This window comes from Girardinichthys multiradiatus, chromosome 5 (assembly GCF_021462225.1).
Source record: "Girardinichthys multiradiatus isolate DD_20200921_A chromosome 5, DD_fGirMul_XY1, whole genome shotgun sequence".
In the NCBI taxonomy this organism is placed as follows: Eukaryota; Metazoa; Chordata; class Actinopteri; order Cyprinodontiformes; family Goodeidae; genus Girardinichthys; species Girardinichthys multiradiatus.
The window spans coordinates 49,382,075-49,404,041 of record NC_061798.1 but is presented as its reverse complement, the minus strand read 5'-3'; the positions used below and the strand labels follow the sequence as shown (position 1 = coordinate 49,404,041).

Genomic DNA, 21,967 nt, shown 5'->3' with positions numbered 1-21,967 from the left:
TCAAAAGGGGCTTAAACGATTCTTAAACGTAATCAATGATGTTAAATTGATTTGCCGACAATAACTCTTATTAGGCAAAAATTGTTTAGGGTTTTATCTTTTTTATTTTGATCTTTGTAACAGCTGTTCTCCAAATTGATGTTTAAGGAGAATCGCCGCTGTGTAGCCTACAGCATGTCTTTCTGTGTCTGCCTCAGCTGATTTTGGCTCCAGTCAATGGCTGGTTCTGCCTGGCCTACTTTTAAATAAACTGGGTTATAAAAGTTTTTAAAGTGGTCTAAAGTATGAGACTACTGCCAGTTACCCAACGATAAACTAAGGTTTGAACGTTCTGCCGGTGTTGTGAAGAACAGCAGCATGGTGAGAAACTAAAGTGATTGACCGAAGGGCTACCAAGGAGCCAGGAAGAAAAAAAAACCTATCCTAATTTTTTTTTAAGCTGTTGATTACCTGAGGCAGAACAAGTTGCCCGTCGCCGCCTGCGTGTGTTACAAACAAGCCACTATAAATACAAGCCATTATAGGGTTGGTCCCTATTGCTATATTTTAACTAAAAGGTGCAAAAACTGGTCATCTTACCTCCGTATTTGTATTCTGATTGGACTGAGACCCTTTTTTATTAGCAGTTCAGTCTCATAATATCTGACATTTTGAAAAGTCAGACCTTTCTTTTCTATATATAGTACACAAATAAGGGCAAATTTTATTTTTTTCAAAATATTGTTTACATTCCATTTGTAGGACCCAAAAAAGTTTTCTGTAAAAATAAAATATATAACATATAGAAAATGTAATAATCTAAACATGAATTGGTAGATCAAGAAAAAAAAGTTTTAGTGGCAGCTCCAAAATCCAGTTAAATGCTGATAAATTGCTTCCACAAATGATTCCCATGATGTTTAATGTCTTGTTTATGATCACCAGTTCCCCATGAAACCCCCTTAAGGTATCTTCAATGATGTTTTTATCTTTATGCCTGAGTCTCTGCAGAGAAACCTCTCCACATGATCTCATTTAAACATGTCTCAAGGTCGCACTCCGCTGACATACATATGCAATCAGCCCTCTCTCATCTCTGCAGCAGCACTCTGCATCTGTCCTCTTACATCAGCCTTTTGTCCTCCATGGAAACTGATGCCATCGGAGATGGAGGACTGAAAATCTGCTATGGTGTAATACTCTGCTTCCACAGCAGGGGGCTCTGGAGGCTTGGGTAACTGGAGACCCTGAGAAGGAAGGTAGAGGAGATGGACTCAATCAACATGCAATCATGTATTATAAGTGTTATAACATGTATAAAATGAAAATTATTTGCATTTAAGGAAAAAAATCACGACTTATAACTTTTTAGTCAGCAGTAAGTTTGTGGTTTGTCTCACCAAGTTGGCTTCTCTTCTTGGGGGTGGTTTTTGCCTCAGATTTGGAGACCCTGAAGAACACAATAAATCCTCTCAGTCTGATCAGAGTAACGGAGCAACAATAAAATCTGGCAACAAAAACTTCACACATGAGTCTTAGTTTGTGAAAGAAAGCTCTCACAAACTAAAATCCTTATGTTAGATCTCCAAGCAGGTTAGAATGGCAAAAATAATTCAATTCATCACAATCATTTCATACAAAACCAGTCAGTCTTACCTACAGCTTCGAAGCCTACACAAAAAAGATGACATATTTTACCAACAAAAAACAAACCAGTGTCCTCATTGTACGGCAGATGATGTACTGTTTTCTTCCCTGATGTAAAAAAGCTAAATCAGCTTCAGAGTTCCCAACAAATCCTTACCAATTTCCACTCTGTGTGGAGCCACTCGTGCCACAGCAGGCGACCCGGGTTCTCCTCTGCCTTTATTCTCACTCAGAGCAGAACTCGCAGCTATTCCCAGACAGGGACTGTTCGTGTCACGACCAGCGCTTAGCCTTCTGCCTGTCTCGGCGTTGATTTCTGAGTTATAAGGCATGGGCAGGCTGATTTCACTCTTGGTGATGTGGCGTTCCGGTGTGTTGCTTCCCTCTCCATCTGTCTGGATGTCCTTCTCGCTGACAGATTTCTTCTGCAGCAGGTTGCTGATCTCCATTATGTTTCCGATGATCTCCACAGGGCCCGTCAGTGTCTTCTTACGAGGTGAGAAGTCATCTTTAAGTTTCTTCAAGTAGGAGGCCGGGGCCCATCCCTCCTTTCCTAAATATCTGTTGGTGAAACAGACCCAGTAAAATCTTTTTATGTCATATCTTGCTGATTGTTTTCTATTTTTCAATCTTTATACACATCACTGATGGATCAAACCAAACACGGTGTCTTCCACAGGGTTTGGGATTCCAAAGAACTGCTATAAATGTATGAAACCAAAGCAATTTAGCAATTTATGCTTTATTTTTTAACTGATCAGACTTTCTAGGAGATATAAATTATTAATCAATAACTTTCTGTCGCTCTGAGATATAAATAATTAATGATAAAGAGGCACATTTCTTTTAGCCACACTTCAAAATGGGAAAGAGAGGCGAACATGCCATTGAAGCAAGGAAGACGTGTTGATCTTGATAGGTCAGGACATGACCACAAGAAAACGATTACGATCAGACTAATAATTACAATGTTTAAACCAACTGGGACTGTGACAAACAGAGGCTACCACACACAGTAAGGAGGACGGTAAGGCAGATCAGAAAACTCCTAAAGCTCACTGTTAGAGAAATGCAGCATAGAGTGACATCTTTGCATCCCAGAGACTGTGTTATCAACCTTTAGATGCAATCAACTGTAAATGACAGCTGGCTGATGCATGTCGGGAAACATTTTCTGTCCTACTACCTCAAACATAAGCATCAATTTCACTAAACTCTACACTGATTTACTGGGCTGCACGGTGGCGCAGTTGGTAGCGTTGCAGCAAGAAGGTCCTGGGTTCAATTCCCGGCTGGGGGTCTTTCTGCATGGAGTTTACATGTTGCATGCGTGGGTTCTCACTGGGTACTCTGGCTTCCTCTCACAGTCCAAAGACATGCCTGTTAGGTTGATTGGTCTCTCTAAATTGCCCTTAGGTGTATGAATGAGTGTGTGCATGGTTGTTTGTGTGTTGCCCTGCGATGGACTGGCGACCTGTCCAGGGTGTACTCCGCCTCTCGCCCATAGACTGCTGGAGATAGGCACCAGCTTCCCCGTGACCCACTATGGAATTAGCAGTAGAAAATGACTGACTGACTGACTGATTTTAATTAAAACTGTGTGCTTTGGTCAAATCAGACTGTGCGACGCAAATAAAGAATATGCAGCACTCAGCCTGCTGATAAGCATGGTGGAGGATCTGTGATGCTGTGGCCCTGCTTCTCTTCCAAAAGCTTGGGCAGCCTTTTAGGAGCACATGAGATAAATAAAAAACAGGTTGATTATACCAGAAAACTGAAAATGTGTCATCATTGGGTTGTTCAAGAGCAGGGATCTTCAACACCAGCCCTTAAGTGCCACTGCCCTACAATGTTTGGACCAGCACTCCAACACCACCAACACACCTGAATCACATGAATAGTTAATGATTAGGCCTTTGCAAAACCTACTGACATGACAAGGAGGTAATTCAGCATTTTGATTCATGTGTGTTGGAGCAGGAATGCATCTAAACGTAGCAGGAAAGTGGCACTTGAGGACTGGAGTTAAGAACTGACTGAAGTGCTGTTCTTTTTGGCAAAATGGTTGTCCAAAGCATTAAAAGCAGGCGCACCAATAATTTTTCCAATATAAATATAGATTTGTTAATGTAAGATCCAACATATATATCTGCCCTCAGCAAGTAAGCTCTGGCATTAACAACCTTATTATCAGGTTTAAACTTTAAAAAGAAGCTGAGGAAAAGAAAACTGCAGTCAAAGAGCTCATGGCTGAGGAACAAAAAAAGGCAACAGATAAGAAGTCAGCTGCAAGAACAGGTAAAATGCACAAATTTATGCAAAGTTTCTAGTGCGGCTTAATAATCCTGAATTGATAGTGAGAGGGTCAACAGTCTGGTGGTTTACCAAAGATTTTCTCCCAATTCTTTCACAGTAAAAGATTTTAGCTGCGAAAAAGCTTAAAGTGCCCCAAGATGACCGTGTATATGACTTGGTGGCAAATAAGTAAAGAGAAAAACTAAAGAAATATATTTATGCAGAATTAATAATAAAATAAAAATATACATTTGTGTAAATGGCTTTAAGGAGGGCAAGGAAATAATAAAATAATACAACTCTCAACAAAATCCCAACAAAATTACTACATGACATTTGTTATTAATGAATGTATATATTATGAAATATTTGCTAGCTTGAGGACCAGTGGAGCTCCACTTTTAAAGACCCACAGGAATGGAAGAAACAAACACTGCTTCAGAGCACACAACATGTATGTGCAAACACACACGTCAGATATTCTCAATGGGATGCTCACCAGGTCACAGAAGAACATCACTTCAACACGATGAAAGACAACAAAAGGCTGGTTGGTCTTTGAGGACTCACTTTGAACCCAGTTTAAAGAAAGACTCTCCTTCAGACAAGTCTGTTGACTCACCTGATGTACCACCAGCCCTCCAGGTTCTTCTGGATTACCTCCACTGTGACCCCTTTCTCAAAACTCACTTCATCTGCCCCTTGGCTAGTGTACGGCTGGACAGTCAAATATTTCTCCTCTGTTGATGAAGAAGGGTAAAGAGTCAAAACAAGAATAAAACATTTCTTCTTTGGAGGAGAAATGGCAAGAGCGACCTTCATTAAAAGCTTCCTCTGCTGCTTGAACTGTCCTGATAGTTGCTCATTTCTGCTAGCTGATTTAAGTTCTGTGCACCCTGTTGCACAGAGGATATTTGTCTTCAAGTTGTGGCCCTACATAAGGATTCTTTTACAGAAGACATTTGGGCTAAAATCTGTCTTCCCTCTCTGAACATCCCTGTCACTCTGATTACCCTCAAAGACCCTGAAAAATAAGGAAATCCCTCCATGGGTTTCATGGAGAGCATAAGGAGGGTTTGGATTTTCTGGAGACCAGGCAAAAGAAATACTGGTCAAACCAAGCCTCTCATAAATAGATGGAACAACTGGGGGCTGTATTAGATATGCTGTTTCGAAATGAAATGTGAACAGCAAATATCTTCAGTACACCAGAGAGAACGTAACCTTAGATGGCTGGAGGAAACTAGATCGTTAAACACAAAGAGAGGAAATGCATTTATTCTGGAAGAGTCTGGAGCTTCCACTATAATCTGAGCATTAATAAACAAATATAATCTCTGATTTTATTACCCAAAGGCTCAGATAAAAGATGAAAGATCCATTTGGTCAAGTGTATTAATTAGATCAGCAGTTGTTTTCATGCCCATGAGCCACAGCACTGCAGCAAGAGCTCAGTGAGAGAAGTAGCTGGTCAGCGAGATTGTGTAAATCAAATTAGGGGTTTAATGTCTTTAATAAGACTCAAACACAAACAGACAAAGGAGAGCAGCCCTGCTGAGATTGATTCATTGTTTGGAGAGGTGGAGATAGCCTTATCTGGCTGTGTGACTGAGCACAGGTGCCTCAAACTGGAGACGTTTAGTCATTTCAAACAAAAATCCTATATACTGAAGAACTACTTTCTGTTATTAGAAATAGATAGGGATGGCCTGATTAGGTCAACCCTAATAATTAGGACAATTAAGCTTCTTGTAGGTATCCTCTGTTTTTGGTGGTCTTCACTAACTTCTCTAACATTTGTGGGCAACTGTGGGATACATGGTCGTCTCGCCATCCGAACGTTTCGGGTTGAATTCCAGCTTCCTCCTGTCACATGTTGATGTACCCCTGGGCAAGGCACTTAACCCCACGTTGCCTACCGATCTGTGAATCGGTGTATGAATGTTTGTCCATTAGCCAGTGCAGTTGGGTGAATGTGGCTCTAGTGCAAAGGGCTTCTTGTGCCCAGTATGACTAGAAAAGCACTATAGAAATTCAGTTCATTTACCATTTCGCTTCACTCCTGATGCCACAACTTGTTCTGAGGTGACTGTTCTAAACATGCCACCTCCTTGCAAATCAAACTAGTTTTCCAGCCATCTCTAGTCCAGATGTATAGAGGTCCAAAACAAACCATTCCTCCTTTTGGTCTGATCCTGACGTTTATGCTTTTCTAAAGTTCTTCTTCCTTTCATCAATGGGTGTTTTGATTGTACAGCACCCTAACTTTCAGTGAGGCAGAGTTAAAAATGTGACCAGTATAAAAATGTTGAATCACTCAGCATGTTTGAATAACTGAAAGGGAAGCAGGATGAGTTTGAGCAGTAGTGGAGTTTTAGCTGAACTGGTACCCAGTAAAGTTTAAAACGAGGTGGAATTCAAGAAGAAGGGCTCCTAAAAGGTTTAATGGTCTCATTCTCTGGTGGCGACAGCTACCCTGGTGACTCATTTCAGAGGCTCTTCAGGGGCTGAGGTTGGTGTGATTAAAACCAGTCTCCTGATTTGACTGCAGCCCCACTTTAACACTTTTCCATAAGATCATTTCTGGGCCAAGACTCGCAGTTCTGAGGAGACACATCTGGTGAGGTAAGCGTCTTGCAGACCAGACTGAAGAACTGCTAAGGTTGATCACATCAAAAAGATGCAGTAACTTTTTAGATCTTCTGCAGATCTAAAATAATGTTTATGTCACATCCAGGAAGCCCAGAAAACTATTGATCAACAACTATTGATCATTACTAGTAAGTCTGACTTTGGAAGCATCACAAAAAGATATGAAAGATGCTGAATTAATTCATCAAAACAGTAACAGACTTGGGACAAACTAAGACAAATATTTCAAATATGGAGTCTGGTCTAAGTTTTGTTAAAACACTTTGTACAAAAAGACACTTTGACAAAGAGAATAGTCTAATTCTGATTTTTTTTTTTCTGTAATTTCAAGTTAATCATGCAGAGCCTCCCACTAAATATTCAAATCAATCAATTTGAGCCACAAAGAAGACATTTGCTGAAATTAAACAGGGTATGTGGTGTAGTTATGAGGGATTTAATATAAGAAAAAAGCTGCTGAGTAAAGTAAGAACCACAGACTGAGAAAATGCTGGGTCACTGGTTGCTATGGTGATTCCTGTCTGTTATAGACTGGACTCAGGGTTCACACACCCCTACTCTTTTCATCAGACAAACGGTCGCTATCAAAAACAATAACTAGTAGCAATATATTATGTTTTAACTGTAGCCATGGAGATAAAATATTATGCGTAAAATCTTTAACAATTAAAAAGTTTCTGAAAATGTTACAGCATAATGAAGATTTCATGAGATCAGGCTCAATGCTAACAATCTGCAGTGTTGGGACCCACAGCCATGGATACAACATGAAAGATGCGGTACAAACTCTTCTGGAACTTTCAAAATAAATTGCATTAACCGACTTCCAGCGGACTTCCCATGATGCCACCGCCCGTATAAAACCCCCACCTTCCCAAGTAACCGACCTCTTCTATGCGGGACCTGGACAGAGAGACCCAGCACGCTAATGTCTCTATGCTGGCAAACAGACATACTGTAGCTCTTCAACTGGATCCAAGGGTGTCATAAGACCACGCGATCATGTACACAAGTTAAGTACGAATGTATCACTGTATGTGTATCCGGTATTCATTCAAGAACGAGAATAATTAAGGTACAAGCATTGCCTGATTTTCTCTCTGAGGCCTGCAGAAGCAAACTGTGTTCCAGAGAATTCCCTGCAGAGACGCTGTCTCTACGAAGCCGAGTGGAGCAGTTTCACGGTCTCAAGGAGGACAACAGAGACCGCATCGCCGTGGTAACGTGCAGCTTGGTCGGCTCGACAGCGAGCCTTGTGTTTTTGAGCCACAGACTTTTTTAAACTCTGATGTTTCTGATATAAAGTCTAGTAAAAGTTTCACAAAACATTCAGCAAACATCTTCTTTTTATCTTTTGGAAAAAGTCTTATCGCACTGTTCCTGGTTGAGCCATATATTTTAAAGATTCACTGGTTTGGCTTTTCCCAATAGGGATCTATAACTGAATATGTATGACTTTATCACTAGTGAAATCCAGTTTCATTTGCGTCTCCAATGAGTCCCTGTCTTAGTTGATTTGCTGCTGTTTTGTGCAGGTTTTTATGTGAGGATTGTGTAAGTATGTTCACCTCTACTCTGCTGGCGGTTAACTATACCACCGAGTGTCCAGCGGCGGTCCAGCCTCTTCAGATGAGCCTTTCTTCTCTTAGTTACTGATGATGAGCAGCAGCAACCAAAAGGCAAAAAAAGAAAAAAGTAAATAAGTGGTTAGTATAAGAAGCTTAGTTAGGCAAAGTGAAAAAAGAAACTTGAAAACAGCTTCAAACATAAAAATGAAGGATTTCTTTTTCATGCATAACAAACCAAGACTTATTTCGTGGACTTCAGGATATATAAAGCACATTTTTATGCATTTTGATTACATAAACTTTTCACACCGATCATTGGTTATAGTGGACACATACCATGTAAATTTGATCTAAATCTGAATGATTTCTCTGGCAGAACATCAAGGCAAGGCAAGTTTATTTATATAGCACATTTCAGTAGCAAGACAATACATAGTGTGGTACACAAAAAAAAGAAAAAGAGACATTATAGGTAAAGTACATTACAGTGCCATAAAGGTAATTAAATCATTAACAAACACAAATAATTAGAGAATGAAAATAATTAAAATGATAAGATGATAATAAAAAAACAAAAAAACAAATGTATGATAAAATAATTCATAAAAAAATGAAAGGAAAGTTGGACTGAAAACTTAACTAATAACGTTTAGACGGCACAGTCAAAGGCCATTCTAAACAAATACGTTTTTTATCTTGATTTAAAGCAACAGTGTTTCAGCGCTTTTATAGTTTTCTGGGAATTTCTTACAGATTAGTGGAGCATAAGAACTAAAAGCTGCTTCTCCATGTTTGGTTCTGGTTCTGGTTCTGCAGAGTAGATTTGAGCCAGAAGACCTGAGAGGTCTGGGTGGTTGATACACTGACAACAAGTCTGTGATGTATTCTGGTACTAAGCCATTCAGTGATTTATAGACAGAAGTATTTTAAAGTCTATTCTCGGAGCTACAGGGAGCCAGTGTAGGGACTTTAGAACCAGGCTGATGTGCTCCACTTTCTTAGTTCTAGTGAGGACGCGGGCAGCAGCGTTCTGGATCAACTGCAGCTGTCTGATTGACTTTTTAGGCAGACCTGTGAAGACACCGTTGCAGTAATCAATTCTACTAAAGATGAACGCATGAATTAGTTTTTCAAGGTCCTGCTGAGACATTAGTCCTTTAATCCTGGAGATGTTCTTTAGGTGATAGAAGGCCGACCTTGTTACTGTCTTTATGTTCCTCTGAAGGTTCAGGTCTGAGTCCATCACTACACCCAGATTTCAAGCCTGATTGGTGGTTTCGAGCTGTATTAACTGAAGCTGTGCGCTAACATCATTATTGTCTGCAATGTGTTTGTTCTGCTGTGTAGATGCTAATCGTTATAGTTGGCCTAAGATCTGTCAATAGGCTTATTCACAAGATCTCAATCCAGTTATTCAACATCTTGCTTTATGTACTTGGCAACTGATTTAAACAGTCCTGTCAAGCAGAGGTGAACGTCTGACTACAGTTTAAGATAGGAGTAATTACCACACCCAGGCCCTCTAACAGAAACCAGCTCACACCCAACCCAAACTTCTCTTACCAGTAGTTGGTGGCTTCTTTTGGAGGTGACTTTTTTGCCCAGCAGAGTTTGAGGAGTCAAGGTTCAACCACCAGACACTCAATGTCAACTCCTCTTCACTGGAAATAGCTCCAGAAAGGTTTCCCATTCTGAAACCAGGTCTGAGGGTATGGGTTCTGTAGTCTGGGCAAGATACCTTGTCTTGCAATATCTTCTCGCATCTGGGTGCTGGAATTGCTTATACTCTAACCCCTCCTTTGAGGCCAATTTGCAGGAGAGCATGAAAGATAAAGAAACCCTGGACACCGCAGCCTCCAAGATCACGGATTTTCAAACCAGCTCGAACTGCTTAGCAGAGTTCAAGTATGTTAGTGTTTTGAGATGGCCGGATGAACCTAGAGAAAAATAGACATCCGGGACTTTGGTTGCAACAATGAGGTTGTTGCTTAAGTTCGATGTGGAAAGAAGTGGCGGAGCGAACATTTTGGCTGTAATTAAATGGTATTTCTAATGAACAGTGCCATGAACTCTTGACCTATAGCCTGTGTAATCCAGCAGGAGTTGTAAAGTGATTAAATCTGACCCTTCTCTGAGGGCACATGAAGAACAAACATAAGTGAGAAGAAAAGCAGATGGAGAAAACATTTGTCTTTTAAGTCGGAACTGTGGAAATGTAATTCCTTCTTTGGTTCTCAGCGTCTCGTCTCCTGCCCTCTCTTATCTACCAAGTGTTCCTCTTTCTTAGTATCCGTCCTATCTTTTGTTTCTTGTACTTGTCATCTCCTCTTTCTTCCTGTTCCTCTCTGCATCAGCAGCAATCCCTCTGAGCTCCTCCTTGCTCCTGTTGACCTCCTAATTGAAATATCAGCTCAGGCACAGAGAGGAAATGTTATTTCGAGGTAATTTCAGTAGAGCTGTGCCTGTCGGTTTCTCTCCAGCGGGCCGGCCATCAGCAGGATTAGGTTACAGACCACATGGAGATATTTAAATGTAAGGGGAGACAGGTATCTGAGGAAGAAGGATCAGGAAAGAGAAGTGACGATGTGTGCAAACACTGGGGCACCAGAAGTGGAGGTATTACCTGGATAAGATTAAGTAGAGAATTGATTCAGTTCAGCGTCAATTATGGGTCTGATAGCTGTACCTTAGATGAGGCTTTGCATCATTATTTGGTGGGATTTGACTCAGCTTTCACCTTCTATTTTCATTCATTTCTGTCTAGCATTAGATTATTACCAGAACATAAATTCAAAGTACAGTTAATAATAACTTTATCTTTTGACCAGAGAATGAAAGTTTTCAGCTTTTCCTATTAAGTGGAACTCTCTATAATCCAGCATCGTGGGGTTTTTTGTGGCCAGTTCACACGAGATACATGCGTATTTCAGGAAAGGAGGATTTTACTGAGTGAAGAAAAGTCAGCTTTAACTTAAAGATGGTAGAGGCAGATCTGCCTTGAAAACGGAAGCATTTTAGGTCCATCTTCTGGAACAAAATTGACCATAGGAAATAACAGGAAGGCTAAACAGATAGGATGTGTTTCTCAGCTTTATTCTTTGGGCTTTCATTGGCCATAATTAACGGAGATAGATTTGAAGATTTTGAAGCCTGATGGAAAACCTCAAGCCAAGGTAGGCTATATTTACCATCTAGGAAATAGACACGCCCTGGTAAAATGTGTGAAAAGCCGTAAAATAAATATTTTATATTACAGCAACCTAATCTCACACAGAAAAACATTTTTTTAAATCCAACCTTTGATTTGAGTACATGTATTTCAGGGCCAAAATCCTGCATTATAAAAAGGAGTTATAAACAAAATTGGAAAACCCCTAACATATCCTACAGAAAAAATACGTAGGGAGACCTGCAGCAAAAGACACCGTGTCTCTATAACAACCATTTAACACTATCTACATCCCAACTAGTCCTTTTAATGGATAAAGCCTTTTAATTTTACAAATTCAATCAGGCTGAGTTTGCTAAATGCTACTGGCATTTTAACTGGAACAGTGTGCTTCGGTCAGATGAGAGTACGGGGGGGGGGGGTTTCCACTGTAGGAGGAACCTTTTCAGAACCCAGGCTAGTTTTCCCGACTAGCTTTTCTCTCCCCTGCATTTCCACTAGAGGAACCAGGAACAATCAGATAGAAAGCAAATAGAAACATACCCAGAAAACAACTCTGGAAGGAAGGTAGGTGTTTTTGGATGGACCCTGAACTAAAGTTGGAGCTTTGTGGTGCAAGGATGTAAAACATTTATCTCTCAGTTAATACTCTTCTGAAGTTCATATTTTTATTACATGACAAAAATACCTAATTAAGAAAGCAAGGAGTTCCACTTGCAGCGTTTCCACAGAAACTGGGAGAGAGAAACCTTCTTAACCCTGCCTGTTTAAAATAGCTAAGGTAAAAATATTTTTTTTAGCATTTATGGTCTTGGATACAGATTAAAGTAACAACAACTGTTGATTACTCACCATTTTTAAGTCTGAATGGAGCAGACACGCTACTGTAGTAAAAGTAAATTACCAATGTAAAGTACCAAAGTAAAACTGGTTTCAATTCAGTTTTACAGCACAACCACCATCAAACTGTCACAGCCTATTTTCAAAGGACGCTTTCCTTGCCCTGCAGTCAGGAGTTGGGATTGGTACATTTCATTTTAAATCGATTCTGCCCCCACATTTCTACACATTTTGGAGTGCCAGTCCATGGCTTTTAAACCATAACTGTTATAAAACAATCTATGAAAAATTAATGCTGTATTGGTCTGATGTAACCCGTTACTTAAAGCTAGGGACCTTAAGTGGGAGCGTTATGGACCAATGTCTAGGTTCGCAAAGAGGTATTGCAAATAAGAATATGCAATGTGAGGGAACAGCCGAAGACATGGAATGTGTAAGAACAATATTATTACTTCGAACCAAAAAACAGCAAAGATATTAACGTTTACAACTTAAGCCGGCAACTCTAATGTTAACATTTACAAAAATATTCCCAAATCCTTTCGTTCAGTCTGAGCTCAATAGTTAGTAGTCATAGTCAAATGGTCTATTTCAATTAGTTCTTCTGGTCGATCAGTGTCTCCGTTCTGGTGGTAGTTGAGTGGTTACCACTTTGTAGATCCAACAATGATGGAAGAATGCTGTTCTCCAATCACAGTTTTGGGTTCTGGCTCGCCATCTCCTTCAGGAGATAGTTCTTCGGTCCACAGACGGGTTGGACAATGAACCTGAAACACCTGTCATTTTAGTGTGGGAGGTTTCATGGCTAAATTGGACCAGCCTGGTAGCCAGTCTTCATTGATTGCACATTGCACCAGTAAGAGCAGAGTGTGAAGGTTCAATTAGCAGGGTAAGAGCACAGCTTTGCTCAAAATATTGAAATGTATGCAACATTATGGGTAACATACCAGAGTTCAAAAGAGGACAAATTGTTGGTGCACGTCTTGCTGGCGCATCTGTGACCAAGACAGCAAGTCTTTGTGATGTATCAAGAGCCACGGTATCCAGGGTAATGTCAGCATACCACCAAGAAGGACGAACCACATCCAACAGGATTAACTGTGGACGCAAGAGGAAGCTGTCTGAAAGGGATGTTCGGGTGCTAACCCAGATTGTATCCAAAAAACATAAAACCATGGCTCCCCAAATCACGGCAGAATTAAATGTGCACCTCAACTCTCCTGTTTCCACCAGAACTGTCCGTCGGGAGCTCCACAGGGTCAATATACACGGCCAGGCTGCTATAGCCAAACCTTTGGTCACTCATGCCAATGCCAAACATCCATTTCAATGGTGCAAGGAGCGCAAATCTTGGGCTGTGGACAATGTGAAACATGTATTGTTCTCTGATGAGTCCACCTTTACTGTTTTCCCCACATCCTGGAGAGGTACGGTGTGGAGAAGCCCCAGAGAAGCGTACCACCCAGACTGTTGCATGCCCAGAGTGATGGTTTGGGCCGCCATATCATGGCATTCCCTTGGCCCAATACTTGTGCTAGATGGGCGCGTCACTGCCAAGGACTACCGAACCATTCTTGAGGACCATGTGCATCCAATGGTTCAAACATTGTATCCTGAAGGCGGTGCCGTGTATCAGGATGACAATGCACCAATACACACAGCAAGACTGGTGAAAGATTGGTTTGATGAACATGAAAGTGAAGTTGAACATCTCCCATGGCCTGCACAGTCACCAGATCTAAATTTTATTAAGCCACTTTGGGGTGTTTTGGAGGAACGAGTCAGGAAACGTTTTCCTCCACCAGTATCACGTAGTGACCTGGCCACTATCCTGCAAGAAGAATGGCTTAAAATCCCTCTGACCACTGTGCAGGACTTGTATATGTCATTCCCAAGACAAATTGACGCTGTATTGGCCGCAAAAGGAGGCCCTAGACTCGTTCGTTCGTCGTCTTCCGCTTATCCAGGACCGGGTTGCGGGGGCAGCAGACTCAGCAGAGACGCCCAGACGTCCCTCTCTCCAGACACCTCCTCCAGTTCCTCCAGGGGGAGCCCAAGGCGTTCCCAGGCCAGCCGAGAGACATAGTCCCTCCAGCGTGTCCTAGGCCGTCCCCTGAGCCTCCTCCCGGTGGGACGTGCCTGGAACACCTCCCGAGGAAGGCGTCCAGGAGGCATCCGGTATAGATTCCCGAGCCACCTCAACTGGCTCCTCTCGATGTGGAGGAGCAGCGGCTCTACTCCAAGCCCCTCCCGGATGGCCGAGCTCCTCACCCTATCTCTAAGGGAGTGCCCGGCCACCCTACGGAGGAAGCTCATTTCAGCCGCTTGTATCCGTGATCTCGTTCTTTCGGTCATGACCCAAAGTTCATGGCCATAGGTGAGGGTAGGAACGTAGACCGACCAGTAAATTGAGAGCTTTGCTTTTCGGCTCAGCTCTCTCTTCACCACAATGGACCGGCACAGCGCCCCCATTACTGTGGCAGCTGCACCGATCCGTCTGTCGATCTCCCGCTCCATTCTTCCCTCACTCGTGAACAAGACCCCGAGATACTTAAACTCCTCCACTTGAGGCAGGAACTCCCCTCCAACCTGAAGAGGACAAGCCACCCTTTTCCGGTCGAGTACCATGGCCTCTGACTTGGAGGAGCTGATCCTCATCCCAGCCGCTTCACACTCGGCTGCGAACCGCCACAGCGCATGCTGTAGGTCTTGGCTAGAGGGGGCCAGCAGGACCACGTCATCCGCAAAAAGAAGAGACGAAATCCACTGGTCCCCAAACCAGACCCCCTCCGGCCCTTGGCTGCGTCTAGAAATCCTGTCCATAAAAGTTATGAACAGGACCGGTGACAAAGGGCAGCCCTGCCGGAGTCCAACATGCACTGGGAACAGGTCCGACTTAGTGCCGGCAATGCGGACCAAACTCCTGCTCCGCTCGTACAGGGACCGGATGGCCCCTAATAAAGGGCCCCCGGTTCCATACTCCTGGAGCACCCCCCACAGGGCATCACGAGGGACACAGTCGAATGCCTTCTCCAGGTCCACAAAACACATGTGAACCGGTTGGGCAAACTCCCATGAACCCTCGAGCACCCTGTAGAGGGTATAGAGCTGGTCCAGTGTTCCACGGCTGGGACGAAAACCACACTGTTCCTCCTGAAGCCGAGGTTCGACTATCGGTCGGACTCTCCTCTCCAATACCCTGGCGTAGGCCTTACCAGGGAGGCTGAGGAGTGTGATCCCCCTGTAGTTGGAACACACCCTCCGGTCCCCCTTCTTATAAAGGGGGACCACCACCCCAGTCTGCCAGTCCAGAGGCACTGTCCCCGACCGCCACGCAATGTTGAAGAGGCGTGTCAACCATGACAGCCCTACAACATCCAGAGACTTGAGGTACTCAGGGCGGATCTCATCCACCCCCGAAGCCTTGCCACCGCGGAGCTTTTTAACCACCTCGGAGACTTCAGCCTGGGTGATGAAAGAGTCCAACCCCGAGTCCCTAGCCTCTGTTTCCACCACGGAATGCGTGATGGCAGGATTGAGGAGATCCTCGAAGTACTCCTTCCACCGCCCGATAATGTCCTCAGTCGAGGTCAGCAGTCTCCCACCCCCACTATAAACAGTGTTGGCAAAGCACTGCTTCCCCCTCCTGAGGCGTCGGACGGTTTGCCAGAATCGCTTCGAGGCCAACCGGTAGTCCTTCTCCATGGCCTCACCGAACTCTTCCCAGGCCCGAGTTTTTGCCTCTGCCACAGCCCGGGCCGCAGCACGCTTGGCCTCACGGTACCCGTCAGCCGCCTCAGGAGTCCCACAAGCCAACCACAGCCGATAGGACTCCTTCTTCAGCTTAACAGCATCCCTTACTGCCGGTGTCCACCACCGGGTTCTGGGATTGCCGCCACGACAGGCACCGCAGACCTTACAGCCACAGCTATGGGCAGCAGCATCGACAATAGATGCAGAGAACATGGTCCACTTGGACTCTATGTCTCCAACATTCCCCGGGATCTGGTCGAAGCTCTCCCGGAGGTGGGAGTTGAATACATCCCTGGCCGAGGGCTCCGCCAGGCGTTCCCAGCAGACCCTCACTATGCGCTTGGGCCTGCCGAGTCTGTCCGGCTTTCTCCTCCTCCAGCGGATCCAACTCACCACCAGGTGAGTGGACAGCTCAGCCCCTCTCTTCACCCGAGTGTCCAAAACATGCGGCCGAAGGTCTGATGATACGACAACAAAGTCGATCATCGACCTCCTGCCTAGGGTGTCCTGGTGCCAAGTGCACTGATGGACACCCTTATGTTTGAACATGGTGTTCGTTATGGACAATCCGTGACTAGCACAGAAGTCCAATAACAAAACACCACTCGGATTCAGATCGGGGAGGCCATTCCTCCAAATCACGCCTCTCCAGGTGTCACTGTCGTTCCCAACGTGGGCGTTGAAGTCCCCCAGCAGAATAATGGAGTCCCCGGGAGGGGCACTATCCAGCACCCCCGACAGGGACGCCAAGAAGGCAGGGTACTCTGCACTACCACTCGGCCCGTAGGCTGAAATGATAGTCAGAGACCTCTCCCCAACCCGAAGGCGCAGGGATACAACCCTCTCATCCACTGGGGTAAACCCAAACACGAGACGGCTGAGCTGGGGGGCAACAAGCAAACCCACACCAGCCCGCCGCCTCTCCCCGTGGGCCACTCCAGAGTAGAAGAGAGTCCAACCCCTCTCAAGGAGATGGGTTCCAGAGCCCACGCTGTGCGTGGAGGCGAGCCCGACTATTTCTAGTTGATATCTCTCGACCTCCCGCACAAGCTCAGACTCCTTCCCCCCCTAGCGAGGTGACATTCCACGTCCCTAGAGCCAGCCTAAGCATCCGGGGATCGGGCCGTTGAGGTCTCCACCTTCGTCCGCCACCCAATCCTCTTTGCACCGGTCCCTCACGGTTCCCCCTGCAGGTGGTGGGCCCACTGGAGGATGGCCTCGCGTCTCTCGTTCGGGCTTGGCCCGGCCGGGTCCCGTGAGGAGCAACCTGGCCACCAGGCGCTCTCCGACGAGTCCCGACCCCAGGCCTGGCTCCAGGGTGGGACCCCGGCTCGGCCCTAGACTATACTAATAAATTATTGTGGTCTAAAACCAGGTGTTTCAGTTTCATTGTCCAACCCTTGTATATGTTTCTGAATCAGCAAATAAAACCTAGCCAAGATGCTGTTCAAGTTTAGCACGGTAGAATATCACCACCTCTCTGCTCCGTTTTCAATGTAACACTTTTTCCTGAAACATTCTCTCTGCTCCAAGCTCTGATCAGAAGGGCCAACTACAGCCAGACTCGGTGCACACATGTATGGGTGGAGCTTTTCATTTAACCAGGAAGTAAGCTATAGGAGAGGATCCACACTTCCTCTTTCAAAAATAAACCTTTTCAAAATAAAACACGTATGAATTAAAATAAAGAGAAAAAGTTATTTCCTCTACTGGGTTATACCCTCCCCTGTTAAATATGCACATCCTGTTGCATGTGCATCCAACAGTGATCATCTCTGCTACTTAAGGTGTCTGAAAAAGCTGTACTTAAACCCTGAAAGAGAGATTTTACAACAGTCACAAGGGGATTTCCTAATTCCTGATAATTAAGTCTTCTTGGGGGTTGCCTATGTCGTTCTGACCTCCTCAAAGATTGATTGACATTTGGATCATTCCCTCCCAGTTCATCGGGTAAGTCGTCTGATTGAAATCCTCTTCTCTTCTGTATTCCCTCAAGGGGTTTGTCAAGCAAGGTGCCTGGGTTGCCATCCACTGGGGCAGTGTTTTGGGGTGGATCATAATCTTTCCTTTTACCAAAGTTGCCAAGTGGTCCTCAAATTCAACGGGTCCAACTTTATCCTCCTTCCCAGTAGTTTCAGCAGAAAGTTCAGGTGAGTTATTACTTGTTGAAGGTTCACTGTTTTCATATGTGTGACAGGTAGTTATGTCACTGCTTGGTAATTCCATGATTTGGTTTGTTATATCCAGTTTCTGTGTATGTGTGATATAATCATGCATAGTGGTAAATCTGGTGATATCATGATATGGGGATTCTCCCATCTGACAAGTTCGGGGGCAATGAACAGGTTTGGCCTCAGGTGTCTTATCTTTTTCTGCTGGCAGGAAACTGCATGAAAGCAAAAGGTCTCTGTGTAGTGTGCGTAAGGGCCCATCCTTAGTCTCAGGCTTGATGGTATAAACAAGTAAACCTCCTGCACGTTTAAGCACTACATAGATATCTGCCTCCCATTTATCAGCAAGTTTATTCTTGCCACGGAGTCACACATTTCGGACTAAAACCCTATCTCTGGGCTGAAGTTCAGCCACTGTGACTTTGTGATCAAATCTATTCTTATTCTTGTCAGACATTTTCTATGCATTTCTTGAAGCCAGCCTATAACTTTCTTCTAGCCTGGATTTGAGATTCTCAACATATTGAGAATGAGAAATTGTCTGATCTTTATTAAATGGAAGTCCGTAAGCAAGATTGACTGGTAGTCTTGGTTTCCTGCCAAATATTAGTTCATAGGGAGTGAAACCCATTACATCATTGCGAGTGCAGTTTTTATGCACACACCAATGGCATGACAGTCTTTCCAGTGCGATTTTTTTTCATTGTCAAGGGTCCCTAACATAGTGAGTAGGGTCCGGTTGAACCGTTCTACGGGGTTACCTCGAGGGTGGTATGGAGTGGTTCTCACTTTCCTGATCTCTGAGATTTATCAACTTGGATTCAAAATCTGGACCTTGATCGCTATGAAGGCGTTCTGGTATGCCATAGGGGACGATGAAATGGTCCCATAAGCACTTAGCAACCGTTTTTGCTTTTTGGTTGGTGATTGGCAGGGTAACAGCAAATTTCGTGAAGTGATCGGCCATTACCAATACATCCTTTGTATTGTTGGGTTCCAGACTGAGGAAGTCCATACAGACTAGTTCCAAAGGTCTTGAGGTGGTTATACTAATAAGACCAGCTGCTTTTTCTGGAGGGCATTTACGTCTTGTACAACGATCACATGTCTTTACTATTCGTTCCACATCCGTTGACATTCGAGGCCAATAAAATCTAGATCGGACAAGGTCAAGGGTTCTGTCGATACCAAGGTGGCCCATATCATCATGCAAACTGTGGAGAACAGAAGATCGAAAAACCTCAGGTAGGACAAGCTGATGGGTTACTTGGTCTCCATCCTGTCTTTTCCGGTATAACACTTCATCAAATAACACTAACCGACTTAGCTCCCTTAGGAGGAGTGGAAGATCTGGAAGTTCCTTTCTGAGAGTTGGTGGTGGTGTTTGCCGAGTTTCAAGTAGGGCAATGACTTCTCTGATTGTTGTGTCTGTTCTTTGTTTAGCTTTTTCTTAGTTCCTTTTGTGATAGAGCTTGAATACTTGGTAAGTCAAGCTCATCTTCGGTACCATAGAGAATTGGGATTGCATCAGTTGACATGGTAAGTGACTCTACCAGCGTAATACCGCAGTCATTACTATCCTCTACATCTTTAATAAGATGAGTTTGACAGATGGCTTGACAAACATCCCAATCAAGAAGCTCTGTGGAATTTCTGTCAATTAGGTGGTGCTCAATGAAACGACGTACACGCTCTTGTTCTTTCTGGGACTGAGCGTCATTAACAAGGTCCCCGTGAGGGCATCTGGACAGTCCGTCTGCGTCTCGATTTTGCATGCCTGCTCGATACTGAAGCTTAAAGGAGTAGTTAGACAGGGAAGCGAGCCACCTATAACTTGTGGCATCCAACTTAGCAGAGGTGAATATATATGTTAATGGGTTACTGTTGGTAACAGCAGTGAACTGGCTGCCATATGAATAGTCATGGAACTTTTCTGTTATGGACCACTTAAGAGCCAGGAATTCCAACTTATGAGCAGGGTAACTTGACTCACTTTTTGACAGCCCACTACTGGCAAAAGCAATAGCTCTAAGCTGACCCTCCTGCTCCTGATATAATGCAGCAACAAAGCCGGTGGTACTGGCATCTGTATGCAGTACAGGTCCTTCTCAAAATATTAGCATATTGTGATAAAGTTCATTATTATTATTATTCATTATCACTGTGCTCAATTGGCCTGCCAACTCTCCTGACCTGAACCCCATAGAGAATCTGTGGGATATTGTGAAGAGAACGTTGAGAGACTCAAGACCCAACACTCTGGATGAGCTAAAGGCCGCTATTGAAGCATCCTGGGCCTCCATAAGACCTCAGCACTGCCACAGGCTGATTGCCTCCATGCCACGCCGCATTGAAGCAGTCATTTCTGCAAAAGGATTCCCGACCAAGTATTGAGTGCATAACTGTACATGATTATTTGAAGGTTGACGTTTTTTGTATTAAAAACACTTTTCTTTTATTGGTCGGATGAAATATGCTAATTTTGTGAGATAGGAATTTTGGGTTTCCATGAGCTGTATGCCATAATCATCCGTATTAAGACAATAAAAGACCTGAAATATATCAGTTAGTGTGCAATGAATCTAAAATATATGAATGTTAAATTTTCATCATGACATTATGGAAAATAATGAACTTTATCACAATATGCTAATATTTTGAGAAGGACCTGTATATAGGGCAGTTTTTTGTCTGCAAAACCAAGGATAGGGGCTGATGTAAGCTTGTCGATAATGGTGTTAAAAGCTTTCTCACAATCTGGTGTCCATCGACTTTCTATGGGCAGCTTGGGGTCAAAATAGGTCTGACTGGTTACTGATTTGGTATTGGCACCTTTGTGGAGTGGTGGTTAACTGCGAGTCTGTTCATTTAGTGGACAAACTATTTTCGAGTAGTCTTCAATAAAACGTCGGTAATAGCCAGAGAACCCCAAAAAGGACATAAGGTCTTTCAGATTTTTGGATCTCGGCCAGGTTTTAAGGGCCTCAACTTTTTCTGAACTTTCGTTCAGTCTGAGCTCAATAGTTAGTAGTCATAGTCAAATGGTCTATTTTAATGAGTTCTTCTGGTCGATCAGTGTCTCCGTTCTGGTGGTAGTTGAGTGGTTACCACTTTCTAGATCCAACAATGATGGAAAAATGCTGTCCTCCAATCACAGTTCTGGGTTCTGGCTCGCCATCTCCTTCAGGAGAGAGTTCTTCGGTCCACATATATGTTTCTGAACCAGCAAATAAAACCTAGTCAAGATGCTGTTCAAGTTTAGTTGAATATCACCACCTGTCTGCTCCGTTTTCAATGTAACACTTCTTCCTGAAACATTCTCTCTGCTCCAAGCTCTGATCAGAAGGGCCAACTACAGCCAGACTCGATGCACACATGTATGGGTGGAGCTTTTCATTTAACCAGGAAGTAAGCTATAAGAGAGGATCCACAATTCCTCTTTCAAAAATAAACCTTTTCAAAATAAAACATGTATGCCAGTTGGGAGGTCCACAATGCATTCCTCATATCTTTGCAGTATGTTTCTGTCCTGAATAGTATATATCTATTGGGATCAAGGGTGTGGAACGTACTGGTTTTTGCTGCAACAGGAAGGACTATATTTCCTTTTGCGTGACATCACCGATCTATTTAGGTTCCACTGAACAAATGGGAATGTAATTTGATTAATCTTTGAATACCTCTACGTAGTCACATAATTCTTAGCTAAATAAATCAAAAAGTAGTTTAAGCTGTCAGTTTCATTTTCAGGATCAAGGATCTGGCATTCCCAGTAGAGTCAGGTATCTAAATAGTATAGCGTGAAATTAATTAATGTTACCACTGGGCCATTATGATATTTCAATCAACCCTGTAGTAATGGCAGACATATGTGGTAGACATGGTGTATAATA

General features: G+C 43.6%; 1 protein-coding gene across 4 annotated transcripts in view; it reads right to left on the bottom strand.

The window, feature by feature from the left end:
• sh3pxd2aa (SH3 and PX domains 2Aa) overlaps positions 1-21,967 on the bottom strand; it is a 145,659-nt gene that overhangs the window by 7,167 nt on the left and 116,525 nt on the right. For 3 of the 4 annotated variants that reach the window (XM_047365066.1, XM_047365067.1, XM_047365068.1), the window contains 5 exons: positions 8,142-8,225; positions 4,544-4,661; positions 1,784-2,187; positions 1,380-1,429; positions 1,107-1,226 (listed from right to left, as the gene is read on the bottom strand). In XM_047365066.1, coding sequence (XP_047221022.1) covers positions 1,107-1,226; positions 1,380-1,429; positions 1,784-2,187; positions 4,544-4,661; positions 8,142-8,225 — 776 coding nt within the window. Of the gene's footprint in view, positions 1-1,106; positions 1,227-1,379; positions 1,430-1,635; positions 1,651-1,783; positions 2,188-4,543; positions 4,662-8,141; positions 8,226-21,967 lie in introns of all 4 variants that reach the window. The other variant, XM_047365064.1, reaches the window with a different exon arrangement.